Source organism: Theropithecus gelada, chromosome 6 (assembly GCF_003255815.1).
Source record: "Theropithecus gelada isolate Dixy chromosome 6, Tgel_1.0, whole genome shotgun sequence".
In the NCBI taxonomy this organism is placed as follows: domain Eukaryota; kingdom Metazoa; phylum Chordata; class Mammalia; order Primates; family Cercopithecidae; genus Theropithecus; species Theropithecus gelada.
Genome location: NC_037673.1, coordinates 31,511,426 through 31,530,551, shown reverse-complemented (window position 1 = coordinate 31,530,551; position 19,126 = coordinate 31,511,426). Strand labels below are relative to the sequence as shown.

At 44.9% G+C, this 19,126-nt stretch overlaps 1 protein-coding gene across 1 annotated transcript; it reads right to left on the bottom strand.

The window, feature by feature from the left end:
- Window positions 1-12,676: 12,676 nt before the first annotated feature.
- On the bottom strand, window positions 12,677-13,090 carry LOC112626461 (40S ribosomal protein S26-like). The gene has a single exon (XM_025388560.1). It carries the CDS (start codon window positions 13,088-13,090, stop codon window positions 12,743-12,745), a length of 348 nt encoding a protein of 115 aa, XP_025244345.1. The 3' UTR covers window positions 12,677-12,742.
- Between the last annotated feature and the right edge of the window lie 6,036 nt (window positions 13,091-19,126).

The window sequence follows — 19,126 nt, the reverse complement described above, 5'->3', positions numbered from 1 at the left end:
CTCAAATGTGTCCCTGTCGAGGAGTTCGAGACCAGCCTGGACAACACAGGGAGACTTTGTCTCTAGAAAAAATAAAATCAGTCAGGCTTAGTGGTGCACACCTGCGGTCCCACCTACGCAGGAGACTGAGGTGGGAGGACTGCTTGAGCCCAGAAGGTGGAGGCAGGCTGTAGTGAGCTGTGATGATGCCACTATCCTCAAGCCTGGGTGACAAAGCAAGACCTTATCTCAAAAAACACAAATGTGTTTGGGAAGTATCTGGTAAGTAGATAAAAGTTTTAAAGTATTGCTGGCAATGCAGAGAAAAAACACTGACAAACTAGGTAAAATAATTCACTTTCAGAGAAGAAAAATCAACAAGGATGGTTACGGAATGTGGGTTTCAAAAAACAATGATTTGAATGTCAAAAAATTATAAGAGATCCTTGGAAAAATGAATGATGCTGTCTAATGTTTGCCAAGAACTTTCTGTTAGAAAATCATACACAAAGTGAAGGCTGTGGCATTTCTTGTGAAGGACAAGCATTGCTTTAGACACACACACAATTGAAACATAGGTGATATCAATTATTGTTATTATTATTACTATTAATATTATTATTTTGAGACAGAGTTTCGCTCTGTTGCCCAGGCTGGAGTGCAGTGGCACGATCTCAGCTCATTGCAACCTCTGCCTGCCAGGTTCAAGCAGTTCTCTGCCTCAGCCTCCCGAGTAGTTGGAATTGCAGGCACCCACCGCCATACCCAGCTAATTTTTGTATTTTTAGTAGAGACAGGTTTCACCATCTTGGCCAGGCTGGTCTTGAACTCCTGACCTCATGATCCACCCGCCTCAGCCTCCCATAGTGCTGGGATTACAGGCGTGAGCCACCATGCCCGGCCCTGTGATGTGAATTATTAAAGTGCACTGTGAAAAGTTACCAGTCCAGCCCTGATCCTGATCACAGGTGAGGTTGGGAGGTTACTTTGGAGACAGACAGAGAGATGAAACAGGGCATGATCATTTTCTTCACATGTACATCCTGGCACATGGAAGCTGGGTGGTAAAAGAATTCATTCAGATTCATCTTCCCAAAATGGCCCTCTAAACAATAGAAAACTGGCAATCTTCTAGTAACCTGTGGTATTGACAGTTTGAGAGATGTCATACAAGGGCCAACCCAATGTCAGGAACCTGGGCAGCAGGGAGTGACTCCCTGCATATTATAAAGTCAAAAACTGTCTGTGGATCCCAGGCAGGCTAAAATCCTGGCAGGCCACTGTCCTCCTAACCACATTGCCACTGCCACCATTACCAAGGAAAACGAGACACAGAGAGACAGGGTCGGGGAGACCTTTCTGCCCCCCACGGTTCTCTAAACTCTTTGTTATTTGTTTGTTTGTTTGTTTGTTTGTTTTTGAGATGGAATCTTGCTCTATTGCCCAGGTCACAGCGCAGTGGCATGATCTCAGTTCACTCTCACTGCAACTGCTGCCTCTTGGGTTCAAGCAATTCTTGCGCCTCAGCCTCCTGAGTAGCTGGGATTACAGGTGTGTGCACCATGACGCCCAGCTAATTTTTGTTTTTATTTTATTTTTATGTTTTTGAGATGGAGTTTCGCTCTTGTCGCCCAGGCCGGAGTGCAATGGCGCGATCTCTGCTCACTGCAACCTCTGCCTCCCCGGTTCAAGCCTTCTGAGTAGCTGGGATTACAGGCACCCACCAGCACGCCTGGCTAATTTTTGTATTTTATTAGAGACAGGGTTTTGCCATGTTGGCCAGGCTGGTCTTGAACTCCTGACTTCAGGTGATCCACCCACCTCGGCCTCCCAAAGTGCTGGGATTACAAGTGTGAGCCACTGCACCCAGGCTAATGTTTGTATTGTTAGTGGAGCTGGGGTTTCACCACGTTGGCCCGGCTGGTCTCAAACTCCTGACCTTAGGTGTTCCGCCTGCCTCAGCCTCCCAAAGTGCTGGGATTATAGGCATGAGACACCACGCCTGGCCTCTTTGTTAATTCTTTACAGTGCTTCTAGAGAGTTCCTTTTTCTGAGTGTCCTGGCCGCGAGTCCTCAGGTTCCACAGTGCAGTGAATACTGCCATGCACTGCTTTCTGTGATCGCCTTTCAGGGATAACGCTCAGGTGTCAGTCCTCTTTGGGAATTACCTTAGCTAAAAAGAACTGCCTTGCCCAAGGACACACCCCCCTTCCTAAGGCACAATAAAGATCCAGGCCCCATGCCTGCCCCAGCTCAGCAAGAGTTGTCCCAGAGTTATCCCAGCTTCTGAGTTCCCCGGAAGGTTAGCTGAGGCCTCTGCTGAGACTGCATCACAGACCAACTCCTCCCTCTGCCCAGTTCTGCTTCCTTCCCCACCTTCCACAGGTGTTGATCCCAGCAGCACTCCCTGATCAACTTACCGCATGCAAATCTCCACGTCAGAGTCCACCTCTTAGAGGGCTCAGCTCAGGACACACTCCCTTCTCCATTTACCAGCTCCACCACCTGCCATGAAGGCCCACTTTTCCCAACCGCTCTTGGTTTTTTCCTCTCTACATGGACTTCCTGGCCTCACCGACACTGGGTCCTTGGCCATTTTGATCTCCAGTTCCCAGTGAAAAGATCCCCTCCCTCTATGCGTGATTAGCCACTTCATTCTGCCAAAGGGAAGAAAGATCCAGCCTGGCATCACCATGGCCCACCTCCACCTGAAGCTTCCCAGTGACCTGGTGGAGTTGGGCTGTGGGCTGGGAAGGAATAATGCCAATGTGAACATCTATCTCTCTAGTAGCTCAACCCATCCCAGAACTCCCAGCTTACTAGGAGGTGGGATTTCCCATCTTTAATCATTCCTGAGCCAAAGGTTATACACAGGCCTGGAGCGGTGGCTCACACCTGTAATCCCAGCACTTTGGGAAGCCGAGGCGGGTGGATCATTTGAGGTCAGGAGATCAAGACCAGCCTGACCAACATGGTAAAACCCCGTCTCTACTAAAAATACAAAAATTAGCCGGGCGTGGTTGTGGGCACCTGTAATCCCAGCTACTTGGGAGACTGAGGCAGGAGAATCACATGAACCCGGGAGGCAGAGGTTGCAGTGAGCCAAGATGGCACCACTGCACTCCAGCCTGAGCAACAGAGCAAGACTCTGTCTCAAAACAAAGCAAAACAAAACAAAAAAAACAAAGGTTATACACAGCCTTAGGCAGCTTCCATTGTATATCTTTGGCCAAGACCTGTTGCTACCTACCTGGGCGGCCATGTTAAGTTGGCACAGCAAGCCAAGTGGCACAAATCCTCTATACTTGCCCACATGTGAAAAGAGCAGTTTCTAGCACCTAGAGAGGCATTCGAGTAGAATCAAGTGACAATTGTGCTGCCTTTGTAAGAATCAACTCGTGTGTGTGTGTGTGTGTGTGTGTGTGTGTGTGTGTGTGTGTGTGATGGAGTCTTGCACCCTTACCCAGGCTGGAGTGCAGCTGTGTGATCTTGGCTCACTGCAACCTCCGCCTCCCGGGTTCAAGAGATTCTCCTGCCTCAGCCTCCCGAATAGCTGGGATTACAGGCGCCCACCACCACGCCTGGCTAATTTTTTGTATTTTTAGTAAAGACAGGGTTTCACTATGTTGGCCAGGCTGGTCTCAAACTCCTGACCTCAAGTGATCCGCCTGCCTCAGCCTCCCAAAGTGCTGGGATTACAGTCATGAGCCACCATGCCCAGCAGAGAATCAACTTTTAACAAGAATAGAAGAGCACAACAGGGGCCAGAGACAGGCAGGACCCAGAGACTCTTCCCAGGGTGTGAAAACTCTGAGAAAAGAAATGACTGCATGAAAGCGGGGCGGGGGCGGGGTAGTGTTGAGGTCAAACAACAGGAGGAGATAGGCTGCCATGAGCAGAGAAGGTAGGGGAGGGCAGCCTCTGAGCAAGGAAGTGGGGAAGCAAATGCTGTAGCTGGATGGCCCAGGGGGATAGGGGATAGAAGTTCGGAGTAAGATCCAGTGTGAGCTAGGTCAGGTGGTTCAGTAAACCAAAGCCACAGATCCTGGGCACAGAACAGAGTTCCTTTTTCTCTCCTGAGCCTCTGAGGAATTCTGCTAGGTGTGGGCAACTCCTCAGAGGCACCCAAAAAACAAAGAGCTCCACAGCCCTTCCAAACTCAGAACAAGGTGCTGCTGTGAGCAGCCTCAGCCCTGCGCCAGCTCCCTGTGGCTCCCAACTGGAGCAGGCATCAAGAGTTCACAACACAAGGTGCCCTGCCTGTCACTCTGGTTTCCCATGGCTGGAAACGAGGGCATCTCACACTCATCGCTGGGGGAGAGGACCCCTGTGTATTTTCCCTGTGAGATATTCAGAGATGAGTCCAGCCCCTTTGCCAGTCCCATGCCTGGGAACAGCTTGTTATCCTGTGGGAATCTTCCCCACAACTCCCCACCAAGACCAGTATGTAAAGCTCAGCCTGTCACAATAATCCCAGTTTTTCATTGTTTTGTTCTGTTTTCAAGAAATAACCTTGGGTTTTCCTTGCTTCTACTCTCTGGTATAGCTGCCTAGAGAGAAAAATATTGGAAGCGGCCGAGGCTAATGGCCTTTTAGTGCAATTACGGATGTAGACAGCCAGCCAGTTTCGCTAACGTTGTAGGGGCTGCACGACCCAGGGGCACACGGTAAAGCCACATCTCACTCTGCCCACATCAGAAGGCAGGGCTTTCTGGCGTTCACAATGCACTGGGGTTTGTTGTTGTGTTTTTGTGGCTAGGTGCCTTACAATGTTCAAATGACACTGATTTTTGCGGGATCTTCCCATAGTGGTTTATATGTGCACCCGGGGTCTTGACCAAGGCTCATGCTTTTTCTGTTAATTAAAAATCAAAGCTCCCTGAAGGAAATCTACTGACCCAGAAATTAAGATGAGCACAGTGAGATTTTTTTTTTAAGCATAATTTCTCCTTCCACTTACCTATTTTCTATCAGTCCTTCAAAAGACTTTGCATGCCCGTAGAATCCACTGAAGAGTTCCAGTGGGGATTTGAGAGGAAAAATGAAGAATAAAAAATGACTTCATGCTAGAAGGCTCAAGCCAATCATTGTGAGCTGCTAGTAGTTGCTGAGAAGTGTTGTAGTTTGAAGATACAAATGGTAATGCTGTAATAATAAAAATAATTTTTTATTATTAAAAAATTAGGAAGTCAAATTGTCTCCGTTTGCAGATGATGTCATTGTACATTTAGAATACCCCATCGTCTCAGTCCAAAATCTCCTTAAGCTGATAATCAACTTCAGCAAAGTCTCAGGATACAAAATCTATATGCAAAAATCACAAGCATTCCTATACAACATTAAAAGACAGAAAGTCAAATCATGAGTGAACTCCCATTCATAATTGCTACAAAGAGAATAAAATACCTAGGAATCCAACTTACAAGGGATGTGAAGGACCTCTTCAAGGAGAACTACAAAAAGCTGCTCAAGGAAATAAAAGAGGACACAAACAAGTGGAAGAACATTCCATGCTCATGGACAGGAAGAATCAATATTGTGAAAATGGCCATACTGCCCAAAGTAATTTATAGATTCAATGCTATCCCCATCAAGCTACCACTGACTTTCTTCACAGAACTGGAAAAAACTACTTTAAACTTCATATGGAACCAAAAAAGAGCCTGCATAACCAAGATAATCCTAAGGAAAAAGAACAAAGCTGCAGGCATCATGCTACCTGACTTCAAACTATACTACAAGGCTACAGTAACCAAAACAGCATGGTACTTGTACCAAAACAGATATATAGACTAATGGAACAGAACAGAGGCCTCAGAAATAACACCACACATCTACAACCATCTGATCTTTAACAAACCTGACAAAAACGAGCAATGGGGAAAGGATCCCCTACTTAATAAATAGTGTTGGGAAAACTGACTAGCCATATTTAGAAAGCTGAAACTGGATCCCTTCCTTACACCTTATACAAAAATTAACTCAAGATTGATTAAAGACTTAAATGTTAGACCTAAAACCATAAAAACCCTAGAAGAAAACCTAGGTAATACCATTCAGGACATAGGGATAGGCAAAGACTTCATGACTAAAACACCAAAAGCAATGGCAACAAAAGCCAAAATAGACAAATGGGATCTAATTAAACTAAAGAGCTGCACAGTGAAAGAAACCATCATCAGAGTTAACAGGCAACGTACAGAATGGGAGAAAATTTTTGCAATCTATCCATCTGACAAAGGGCTAATATCCAGAATCTACAAAGAACTTAAACAAATTTACAAGAAAAAAAAAAAAAAAACCCCATCAAAAAAATGGGTGAAGGATATGAACAGACACTTCTCAAAAGAAGACATTTATGCAGCTAACAAACTTATGAAAAAATGCTCATCATCACTGGTCATTAGAGCAATGCAAATCAAAACCACAATGAGATACCATCTCACGCCAGTTAGAATGGTGATCATTAAAAAGTCAGGAAACAACAGATGCTGGAGAGGATGTGGAGAAATAGTAACACTTTTACACTGCTGATGGGAGTGTAAACTAGTTCAACCATTGTGGAAATCAGTGATTCTTCAAGGATCTAGAACTAGAAATACCATTTGATCCAGCAATCCCATTACTGTGTATATACCAAAAGGATTATAAATCATTCTAAAGACACATGCACACACACGCATGTTTATTGCAGCACTGTTCACAATAGAAAAGTCTTGGAACCAACCCAAATGCCCATCAGTGATAGACTGGATAAAGAAAATGTGGCACATATACACCATGGAATACTATGCAGCCATAAAAAGGATGAGTTCCTGTCCTTTGCAGAGACATTGATGAAGCTGGAAGCCATCATTCTCAGCAAAGTAACACAAGAAGAAAAAACAAACACTGCATGCTCTCACTCATAAGTGGGAGTTGAACAATGAGAACACATGGACACAGGGTGGGGAACATCACACACCAGGGCCTGTCAGGGGTGGGGGGCTGGGAGAAGGATAGCATTAGGAGAAATACCTAATGTAAATGACGAGTTGATAGGTGTAGCAAACCAGCATGGCACATGTATACCTATGTAACAAACCTGCATATTGTGCACATGTACCCCAGAACTTAAAGTATAATTTTAAAAAATCAAAAATCAAATAAAATAAACATTTAGCCCTTAAAAAAACAAAACAAAACAAAACAAAACTGGATGGTTGCAATGGCTCACACTTATAATCCCAGCACTTTGGGAGACCATTTGGAAAGGATTGCTTGAGGCCAGGAGTTTGAGACCAGCCTGAGCAACATGGAGAGACCCTGTCTCAAAAAAAAAAAAAAAAAAATGCTGGGTGTGGTGGTGCACGCCTAGTCCCAGCTACTTGGGAGGCTGAGGCAGGAGTACTTGAGCCCAAAAGTTCGAGGCTGCAGTGAGTTTTGATTGCCTACAAGCGCACACTAACAGTGACTTAAAACAGCTTTTAAAAAGAATTACCGATGTCACGTAAAAGGTGTCTGTGTCGGGGGTACTATCTTGAAGCTAGAGACTGTCAAAGCACTCTTAGCAAAATGGAATTTGGCCCGTGTTTCAACTTTTCTCCGAGTAACTTTCGGCTTATACAGGGTGAAACTGGGTTAATGGTACAGGCATATTTTATTGCGACAGCTTGGCAGTTAGTGGTCTAGGACTAGGTAGCAATGTAGAGCAGCAAGTTAAAAAGTGAAGTTTGATGTGACGTAGGATAGAGGATTGTCCCTGCTTCTGCGAGCTCTTTCTGTGAATGAGGTATCCCTCACTGAGTTCATTTGGCAGAGCTGGTGTTGCAGACACTCCCACAGCCTCCGGGGTGTGCTCTCCCAAAAGACAGAGGGTGACATCTGACTCCCAGGCCCATCCCTAAATGCACACACAAGTAGCCTACTGTAAATCAGGGAACTTCTGGAGGCCTTGTTCTTTCATCTTACATTTACAGGTCTTACCGAGTAAATAAAGCCAATTTCCAAATGAATGAAAACTTACTCAGTGGACTTCCTTCATTTCCCAAGTGGCTGCCAGTACTTGGGCAGTGATGAGACCAGTCACAATTACTCTCCTCTGGTTAAAAAGGAAAGCAACTCTCCTTCCTGCCCCAGTGTCCAAGGAAGGAGATGTCTTGAGTTGGCAAAATGTGGGTCCACCCATACAGTGCTAACAGCTGAGGCCTGGATTGTGTGAGGTCAGTAGCAAGGCCAGCTCTCTCTTTCATGCCCTGGCAACATTTCAAGCCCTTTATTCAAACACCTGCTAGGTGCCTTGTATGTGCCAGGCACTGTGCTAGGAACTAGGGGGCATATACTAAGACAGTGTAAGTCCTGACTCTGCAAGAGGGCAGGGAATAGCCTGAGATGCAAGCGTGGAACTCTTCCATACCAAAGGGTAGCCCAGTTGGCTGCCACGGCAGTAGCCACAGATCCAGTACAGAACCAGCCAGGTTAACTAATGGACCTTGGGGTTGGACTTCCTTATTGCTCACTTCCATAGAACACTGTAGAACTGTGGAGAGCTGGGGTCCGGGGTCTGTCCTCAGCTGCACATGGAATGTGTGGCCATGAATAAAATCCCTCAACATCCATGAGTCATAGGTTCCTTATCTATAAAAAGAGGGTAAAGGGCCGGGCGCGGTGGCTCATGCCTGTAATCCCAGCACTTTGGGAGGTCGAGGTGGGCAGATCATCTGAGGTTAGGAGTTCGAGACCAGCCTGACCAACATGGAGAAATCCCGTCTCTACTAAAAATACAAAATTAGCTGGTGTGGCAGTGCACACCTGTCATCCCAACTACTCAGGAGGCTGAGACAGGAGAATCACTTGAACTTGGAAGGTGGCAGTTGTGGTGAGCCAAGATCACACCATTGTACTCCAGCCTGGGCAATGAGAGCAAAACTCCGTCTCAAAAAAAAAAAAAAGAGAGGGTACTCCATACCAAGATAGTGGGTGGAAAAATTTTTGGAAAACCATAAGCACTGTACACCTATGCAGATCTAGATTCATCACTTGAGTGGAGCCTGTCACTTAATACATGTCTGGTCCTGGGACAAGTGCATTTTATACCATTTTCCACAGAGACAAATACAGAGGATGGTCAGGTTTGCAAGCCTTATTACTAGGGTCTTAAATATCTCTCTTCTTTGTTTTTTATTTTTATTTTATTTTATGTGAGTAAATGTGTGGTTTTTTGTTTGTTTGTTTGTTTGTTTAAGACAGTGTCTCATTCTGTTGCCCAGGCTGGAGTGCTGGTATGATCATGGCTGACTGCAACCTCCACCTCCTGGGCTTAAGTGATCCTCCCACCTCACCCTCCCAGATAGCTGTGATTACAGACGTGCACCACCACACTCAGCTAATTTTTTAATTTCTTGTAGAGAGGAGGTCTCACTATATTACCCAGGGTGGTCGCAAATGCCTAAGCTCAAGTACTCCTCCTGCTTCAGTCTCAAAAATTGCTGGGATTTTTGAGCCACCACCCCGTGCCAACGTCTCTCTCTTCTTGCTCCTCTCATAATGGGAATCCATGCTTACTTCCTCAGATAGCAGGCATGAGGAGTACAGATCCTTATGATAGCACCTGAGTTAGCAGAGAGCTAAACTTACAGACAATAAAGTTGCTTCTTATGTTTTTTTCTCAACCACAAATATATCTGCCCCAGCATAAAGATGAAAAATTACACATTTTTAGCTCTTCCAGTGTTTGTTTTGTTTTTTGTTTTAGTGCTTATATTTAGGTGCGACTTAACGTTGTCACAATGTGTGATCTATTTTCCATCTCAGGGGCATAAGGTGCAGCTCAAAAGAAAGGTGTTTGCAGTTTCTAACAACAGGATCTGACCATGGTCTAACAACATGAGATTTAATACAAGTTCAACTTTATTTACTTACTTATTTTTGAGATGGAGTTTCACTCTTGTCACCCAGGCTGGAGTGCGATGGCGCAATCTCGGCTCACTGCAACCTCTACCCACCGGGTTCAAGCGATTCTGCTGTCTCAGCCTACTCGGGAGAGTAGCTGGGATTACAGGTGTACACCACCATGCCCGGCTAATTTTGTATTTTTTAGTAGAGACGGGGTTTCTCCATGTTGGTCAAGCTGGTCTTGAACTCCCAAGTTCAATGGATCAGGTGATGGGTGGACCTGGTCTCAAACTCCTTACCTCAAGTGATCCACCCGCCTCGACCTCCCAAAGTGCTGGGATTACAGGCATGAGCCACAGTGCCCGGCCTTACAACTTTAAATACTATAAATCATTTTTTCTTAACCATTGGGCCACAACTTATCCAAATGAATCTTTTCCTTCCAGAAATATCTGAAGGAAAAAAATTTAAAGTTGTTTTTAACATATTCTGAAGAAGACTCATCCAAGAAAATTATTTTAAAGTTTGTCAAGTTGAAAGTACAAATTTAAGTGTGTCTGTTAAAGCAGTTGTTGGCTGGGCACAATGGTTCATGCCTGTAATCCCAGCACTTTGGGAGGCCGAGACAAGCAGATCACTTGAGGTAAGGAGTTTGAGACCAGTCTGGCCAACACGGTGAAACCCCATCTGTACAAAAAGTACAAAAAATTACCCAGGCATGGTGGTGCACGGCTGTAATTCCAGCTACTCAGGAGGCTGAGGCAGGAGAATCGCTTGAACCCAGGAAGCAGAGGTTGCAGTGAGCTGAGATCATGCCACTGTACCCCAGCCTGGGTGACAGAGTGAGACTCTGTCTCAAAAAAACAAACAAAGAAACAAACAAAAAAACCCAGCAGTTGCCTTCTTTTATTCTTCCATATCATATACATCCCTACCTATTGTTAATACAGTGAGGTGAACACAGCAGGTCCTCAAATCACATTATTTCATTCAACACTGTTTCATTATAATGCCTATAAGAAGAAAAACGGATTCCTGGTTGGGGCCACTGTCTGTCTGGAATTTACATGTTTTCCCCCTGTATATGTGGCTTTTCTCTGGGAACTCCAGTTTCCCCCACATCTGAAAGTTGTGAAAGTAAGTGAGCTGGCATGTCTAGAAGGTCCCAGTCAGGGTGGAGGTGTGAGTGCGCCCTGTGATGGGATGGCGTCCTGTCCAGGCTAGTTCTCGTCTTGGACCCTGAGCTGCTGGGAGATGCTCCAGCCACCTGTGACTCTGAACTGGCATAAGCGATGATCTTACTTGTTTTTATCATCTTTCTTAAATGTATGGATAGCTCACATTTATTTCAGTGTTTAAAATTAGAAGTGTTTTGGTCTTTTTTTAGACGTTTGCACCTGGTGCAGTGGCTCACTCTTGTAATCCCAGTACTTTGGGAGGCAGAGGAGAGAGGATCATTTGAGGGCAGGAGTTTGAGACCAACCTGGGCAGCATAGTGAGACCCTATCTCTACAAAAAATTAAAAAATTAGCCAGATGTGGTTGTGTGAGCCTGTAGTCCTAGCTACTCTGGAGGCTAAAGTGGGAGAATCACCTGAGTCCAGAAGGTTGTGGCTGCAGGGAGCCATGATCATGCCACTGCACTCCAGCCTGGGCAATAGAATGAGACCCTACCTTAAAAATAGAAATTTGGGGCCGGGCGTGGTGGCTCACGCCTGTAATCCCAGCACTTTGGGAGGCCGAGGTGGGTGGATCACGAGGTCAGGAGATCAAAACCATCCTGGCTAACAGGGTGAAACCCCGTCTCTACTAAAAACACAAAAAATTAGCCGGGAGTGGTGGTGGGCGCCTGTCGTCCCAGCTACCCGGGAGGCTGAGGCAGAATAGCGTGAACCTGAGAGGCAGAACTGGCAGTGAACCGAGACCGCACCACTGCACTCCAGCCTGGGAGACAGAGCAAGACTCTGTCTCCCCCCTCAAAAAAAAAAAGAAATTTGGTAATGTTTTTGTTACCAGAAATATGCCGTAGCATCTTAATTCTTGTTTATATCAATTAGCCTAGGGTAAAATCAGTTTCATTATTCGTCATTTCACTTAAAGTTGCAGTTTCTAAGAACCTAGCAACTACATTATGTGAGCACTTACCATATTCAAAATATTCAACATCGGCACAGTGAGTACACCCAGCCGTCAGAACACACCTAGCCTTATGTGGTGCCAGGGCATGCTGGTTGAATACTGGGCAGAAAAACAGATAACAGGATTCACATGCCTTGTCTGGGGATATTTAAAGCTTAGTGCTACATGTGAAGGACAAGTTCTACCTTTGAGAACACCCAATCTTAGACAATGTGATAACACTAGATGAACTGTGGCAGGGACAAGACCACTCAGGGAACAAACAGTTCCTAGCAAGAGTTTTTGCTGTCTAGCTGAGAAAAAGTCAAAGACTTAGGATATTCACAGTTAGTAAAGATTTGTTTAAGGCCGGGCGCTGTGGCCTACACCTGTAATCCCAGCTCTTTGGGAGGCTGAGGTAGGCAGATCACCTGAGGTCGGGAATTGGAGACCAGTCTCACTAACATGGCGAAACTCCGTCTCTATTAAAATTAGCCGGGGCTGGTGGTGGATACATGTAATCCCAGTTCCTTGGAGTCCGAGGCAGAAGAATCGCTTGAAACTAGGAGGCAGAGGTTGCAGTGAGCCGAGATTGCACCACTCCACTGCAGCCTGGGCGATAGAGAAAGATTCTGTCTCAAAAAAAAAAAAAAAAAAGATTTATGTAAGCTTCTTACCTCACCCATATATATATATATATTTTTTTAAAGTACAATTTCCATTTTATTTTTCTCCAGAGAATAGTCTGTCTCAGTCTTTAAGGACTCAGCTCCTTACATGGGCTTTGGTGGGGGACGTGGGGCAGCATCCGCAGGTCTAAATCGGGGAGGGGGTGTTTGGTCCTTGCGGGCTTCACGAGATCGATTCCTGACTACTTTGCTGTGAATTGCACAACTCACACAGTAATGTAGCTTCACATACAGCTTGGGAAGCACATAGGCATCAAAGACGCTCACTTCAGAAATGTCCCTGACTGCTGCGGCCTCCACTATGTTTCGAATGACGAATTTCTTAATGGCCTTGTCCTTGGGCACGCATCGGGCACAGTTAGTGCAGCGAATAGGCTGCACATGGCCGCAGCCCTTCTTGGCACGACCGTTGTTCCTTCTTTTCTTTGTCATCTTGGTCATACGGACCGAAGAGAGCCCTCACCCATATTTTTTTTTTTTTTTTTTTTTTTTTTTTTTTTGAGACGGAGTCTCACTGTGTTTCCCAGGCTGGAGTACAGTGGCGCGATCTCGGCTCACTGCAAGCTCCGCCCCCCGGGTTCACGCCATTCTCCCGCCTCAGCCTCCCAAGTAGCTGGGACTACAGGCGCCCGCTACCGCGCCCGGCTAGTTTTTTGTATTTTTAGTAGAGACGGGGTTTCACCATGTTAGCCAGGATAGTCTCGATCTCCTGACCTTGTGATCCACCCGCCTCGGCCTCCCAAAGTGCTGGGATTACAGGCTTGAGCCACCGCGCCCGGCCTCACCCATATTTTATAATTACAGCTGATAGCACTGGTTTTCTGTTTCGTTTATTGTTTATTTGTTTGTTTGTTTTTGAGACGGAGTCTCGCCTTGTCACCCAGGCTGGAGTGCAGTGGTGTGTGATCTTGGCTCACTGCAACCTCTGCCTCCCGGGTTCAAGCAATTCTCTGCCTCAGCCTCCCGAGTAGCTGGGATTACAGGCGCCGGCCACCACACCCAGCTAATTTTTTTGTATCTTTAGTAGAGACGGGGTTTCACCATCTTGACCAGCCTGGTCGTGAACTCCTGACCTTGTGATCCACCTGCCTTGGCCTCCCAAAGTGTTGGGATTACAGACGTGAGCCACTGCACCCGGCCGATAGCACTAGTTTTCATACTATCAATACAAACATGACTGTTCACCCATGGCCAAGTTTACCTAACATGAATAATGTCACTTAGCAATTTAGCCAAAACCCAGGGTTTTGCTTCTGTTTCTTGAATTATATTTGTGTAAACTTGCTCAATGGATCTAGCTGCATTTTGTGCTGTTTCATGTCACTGCTCCTCACAACAAACCAGTCAGCTCTCCACTTGCTATTTCGAAAGACAAGTCCACGGAACTACTCCTGACAGTCCTCCTTCGCCATGTGCCACTCCACATTGCCACTATCACCCTCTCTTGCCCTGCCAAAATCATAGGCTCACCTATTTGGTGTTTTATATCTCTGACATTTCTGGGTTTTAAGACTTTAGTTCCCATTCACTACTTAGTTCTCTCTTGGCCTCATTTCAGGTTCTTCCTTCAGCTGGTTTCAGTCTATGGGCAAGAGGTTTAAGGGCCATTTCAATCCAGGATGAGGACCAAGATTTCAATCAGGATCGTACAGCTTTAGACCGAACATACACCAAAATACTCCCTATCCTTGTTGTTCTTTATCTCTGTTGCAAACTCAACATCAAGTCAAAGAGGACTTACTTTCCACAATCTCCAATCTCCACCTATATGTATTTATGTCATCCCCTCAATGTTGTACCTCCTCATATTGTAATTATTTGTTCACACATAGAATTCCCCTTTAAGAATATGAAATCCTCAAGAGAGGGTCTGTACTTTGTGAATATTTTCCCCCATCACCTAACACTGAGCCTGGTGTGTTTATAATTTATAATTTATAATGTATTTATAATTTATAAATTATAAATACAGATAGATGTAAGCATGCATGTGTTTATGAGAGAGATGCAAGTGACAATGGTACTTATTTTGTGTAAGTCATTCATTGATGATGGTGAACCCATAGATCTGGCTGACATTACCAAGAGAAAAAAAAAAAAGCCAGGCACAGTGACTCACGCCTGTAATCCTAGCATTTTGGGAGGCCGAGGCAGGTGGATTGCCTGAGCTCAGGAGTTTAAGACCAGTCTGGGCAACACAGTGAAATCCCGTCTCTACTAAAATACAAAAAATTAGCTGGGCATGGTGGCACATGCCTGTAATTCCAGCTACTCAGGAGGCTGAGGCAGGAGAATCACTTGAACCTGGGAGGCAGAAGTTGCAGTGAGCCGAGATCACGCCATTGCACTCCAGCCTGGGCGATAGAGTGAGACTCTGTCACAAAAAAAAAAAAAAAAAAAAAAAAGCTCATACTTCAAATAAGATTAGATAACCAAAGTTTCCAATATAAAAAGAGACTAGCAGCAAAACTCCAGAATTAAGTTCCTTAGTAATGACACCTTGACACTATCAGAGACATATAACCATGACAAACATAAGGACTCCAGTATTAACTGCATCCCAGAAGCAGCCTCAGCCTTTATCATTATCTGAAGAGCCACATGGAGACTATAAAATACCCAGTGAAATTTATACCACCGACAAAAAATACATTAACTTGTTAGGCCATTTTAAAATTTAGTCCATGTGTCCCTGAGGAATTTATTAACGGTTCGTGACTAGAAAAGACTCCCAGGCACCAAGCCATTCCATTTTCTTTTTCATTTTCTTTTTCTTTTTTTTTTTTTTTTTTTTTTTGAGCAGAGTCTCTCTCTGTCCCCCAGGCTGGTGTACAGTGGTGCGGTCTCAGCTCACTGCAATCTCCACCTCCCAGGTTCAAGCGATTCTCCTGCCTCAGCCCCCTGAGTAGCTGGGATTACAGGCGCCCACCACCACGCCCGGTTAATTTTTGTATTTTTAGTGGAGACGAGGTTTTGCCATGTTGCCTAGGCTGCCCTTGAACTCCTGGCCTCATGTGATCCGCCTGCCTTGGCCTCCCAAAGTGCTGGGATTACAGGCATGAGCCACCGCGCAGCATCACCTTTGCGCCTATCCTGTGCCCTGCAGCTATTTCTCACTCACCTTGGTCTTACCTTAATCAGGATCTCCATAAAGATGTATTATATTAAGCAATTCTTTTTATCCAGCAGTGTTTTCTCCTGTATCATTTTATGATTTCTTTTTGTACCTTAAAGTCTGCTTTTAAATTTAAGATGCCCTGCTTCCCAAGAATCCAGATTTTTGTACAAATTTAAAAGTGTACACTTAACCCCAAGGCCTGAAGCCCTTAACTTTAGGGCTCTACCTGTCTTGTCTGTCTTTGTAGATTGCTATCCTCCAGAATACAGTTTGAATAGGAGTCAGATATATGTATTGGCTGTGGCTAATGACTATGTGGAATGCTACTCTAGTTAGATGGTGTTAGAAGGTCACTGCTGGGTAGAGGAGAGTCATGTCTACATCTCTGATCAAAACTCATCACCAGGAAAGGTGCACTTTTTGGCAAAGAGAACACTTCTTTGCTGTTAGCCATTGCTGCTTTTCTCATCTTCCTTTTAACCATTAGGTTACTTTACAACACCAAACAACATGTTTTAACCTATTGTATTTAAGCTATTGTATTAAGGGAAATTCCATGTAATTAAAGGGGAAATGTAGACCAAAAACTAGGGTAATATGCATACCTGGGAATATCTCTTGGAAGCTGCCCAAGCCAATTTTGTAACCTTGATTTCATGAATGAAAATACAAAGAGCAGAGTGATTGGCATTTAGGAGGCACTTGGTAGATATTTATCCAGCGATTGCACAAATCCTTCTTTTACTTTAAAAATATCTCCATATCTACTAATTAATTTGCATTAAATGAGGCCTTATTCTTCTTCTTTTGTTTTTTTTAAATGCAGGGTCTCCCTCTGTTGCTAACCCTGGAGTGCAGTGGCGCAATCATAGCTCACTGCAGCCTAGAACTCCTGGGCTCAAGCGATCCTCCTGCCTCAGCCTCTGGAATTACTGGGATAATAGATGTGAGCCACTGTGTCCAGCCAGCGTTACTGCTTCTAAGGGGAAAAGTCCTTGCAGGCTTTAGAAATGCTGTATTTTCTATTAATAATTACCAGTTCTTGGCCAAGTGTGGTTGTTCATGCCTGTAATCCCAGCACTTTGGGAGGCTGAGGCAGGTAGATTGCTTGAGGCCAGGAGTTCGAGACCAGCCTGGTCAACACAGTGAAACCCTATCTCTACTGAAAAAAAAAATACAAAAATTAGCCAGGTGTAGTGGTGCACACCTGTACTCCCAGCTACTAGACACTAGAGTGGCTGAGGCACAAGAATCGCTTGAACCCAGAAGGCAGAGGTTGCAATGAGCTGAGATGGCACCATTGCACTGCAGCTTGGACAACAGAACAAGACCCTGTCTCAAACAACAACAACAAAAAACTAACAAACAAAAAACTAACCTTGAAATATCAGCGTCCCACAAGAATGGCTTAAAAGGTCTATAAAGTTCTCTTGATTTTCATATATAATCTCTATATCTGTGTCCAATACAGGAGCCACTAGCCACATGTGGCTACTTAGCACTTGAAATGTGGCTAGTGCAACTAAGGACTGAACTTTAAATTGTATTTAAATTTAAGTAGCCACATGTGGCTAGTGGCTTCCAATATTGGAAAGCATAGCTCTATAAAAAGATAAGAAAAACAAAATTTGAAACAGGAAAATGTTTAAAGGAATTGCTATAGGCCTTCACTGTTTTTTTCTCTTCCACAGGACAGTTTGTTCATTTGTCTTCTGACTTCCTTTACTGAGATCTTTTTTTTTTTTTTTTTTTTTTTGAGACGGAGTTTTGCTCTTGTTGCCCAAGCCGGAGTGGAATGGCATGATCTCAGCTTACCAAAACCTCCGCCTCCTGGGTTCAAGCAATTCTCCTGCCTCACCCTCCCAAGTAGCTGGGATTACAGGCATGCACCACCAAGCCCGGCTAATTATGTATCTTTAGTTAGAGACGGGGTTTCTCCATGTTGGTCAGGCTGGTCTCGAACTCCCAAACTCAGGTGATCCGCCTGCCTCGGCCTCCCAAAGTGCTGGGATTACAGGCATGAGCCAGCACGCCTGGACTTACTGAGATCATTTTTAAGTTTTATAGTTTTAATGATGGTAAATGCTGTTTCATCCACTGGTTCTTTGCTCTTGTGAGTCTTAATCTTGGCTGTGCCTCAGCCTCACCCCCAGAGATTCAATTCAGCAAGTCTGGGGAGGGGACTGGGCATCTGTGTTTTTTAAGCTCCACAGATGATTCTGATCTGCAGCCAGGCTTGGGAACAACTACTTTACACCAAAGACCCAAACCAGCAGCCCTTGGGCCAAACACACCCTCAAAACATATGTTCATCCCACACAGTGTTGTAAAATGTTTTGAATTAGTTGCCAACTTCTGCACATTGTAATTTTTTATCCCAAAAAGATGGTGTTGAGTAAAGGCTGCCCCCTTCAGATACAGCATAAATTCTCTAATTTAATACTACTTGCCTACCTCATAAGGGCCCCACTTCCCAATAGGCATTTGAGTTTGAGATCCCTTTCTTATTATAGGTCTATATAATACCTGCCAAAGCAGAAAGCAATTACTTTATATCAATGTACTAGTCCTAGGTATACAAACTGTTTTATCAATGGGACTGCCTAGAGTTATCTCTTCAGGGTGAGGAATATCACCCAACCATCATGTAAAACCCCTGAATAAATATGATGGAAGTCTCAACAGGAGAATGGGTCATAATCTAGAATCATGAGACCACTCCTGTTCAGGGACAAATCATTATTTTCAGCAAAAATGTTATCTCACTTTTCATTTGATTTACTTATTTATTTATTTAGAGATGGAATTTTGCTCTTGTTGCCAAGGAGTACAGTGGCATGATTTCTGCTCACTGCAACCTCCACCTCCCAGGTTCAGGAGAGTCTCCTGCCTCAGCCTCCGAGTAGCTGGGATTACAGGCACGCACCACCACATCTGGTTAATTTTTTATATTCTTAGCAGAGACGGGGTTTCACCATGTTGGCCAGGCTGGTCTCAAACTCCTGACCTCAGGTAATCCACCCGCCTCAGCCTCACAAAGTGCTGGGAGCCACTGCACCAGATGTGAACCACTGCACCGGGCCACTTTTTATTTTCTTTATTTTTTTGAGACAGAGTCTTGCCGTGTCGCCCAGGCTGGAGTGCAATGGCTTGATCTCGGCTCACTGCAACCTCCAGCTCCCAGGTTCAAGTGATTCTCCTGCCTCAGGCTCCCGAGTAGCTGAGATTACAGGTGCACGCTACCATGCCTGGTTAAGTTTTGTATTTTTAGTAGAGGCGGGGTTTCACCACGTTGGCCAGGCTGGTCCCGAACTCTTGACCTCAAGTGATCTGCCCACCTCAGCCTCCCA

Excerpts from the sequence above, each read along its gene's own strand:
- LOC112626461 (XM_025388560.1), bottom strand. The coding sequence starts at position 13,090 with ATGACAAAGAAAAGAAGGAACAACGGTCGTGCCAAGAAGGGCTGCGGC.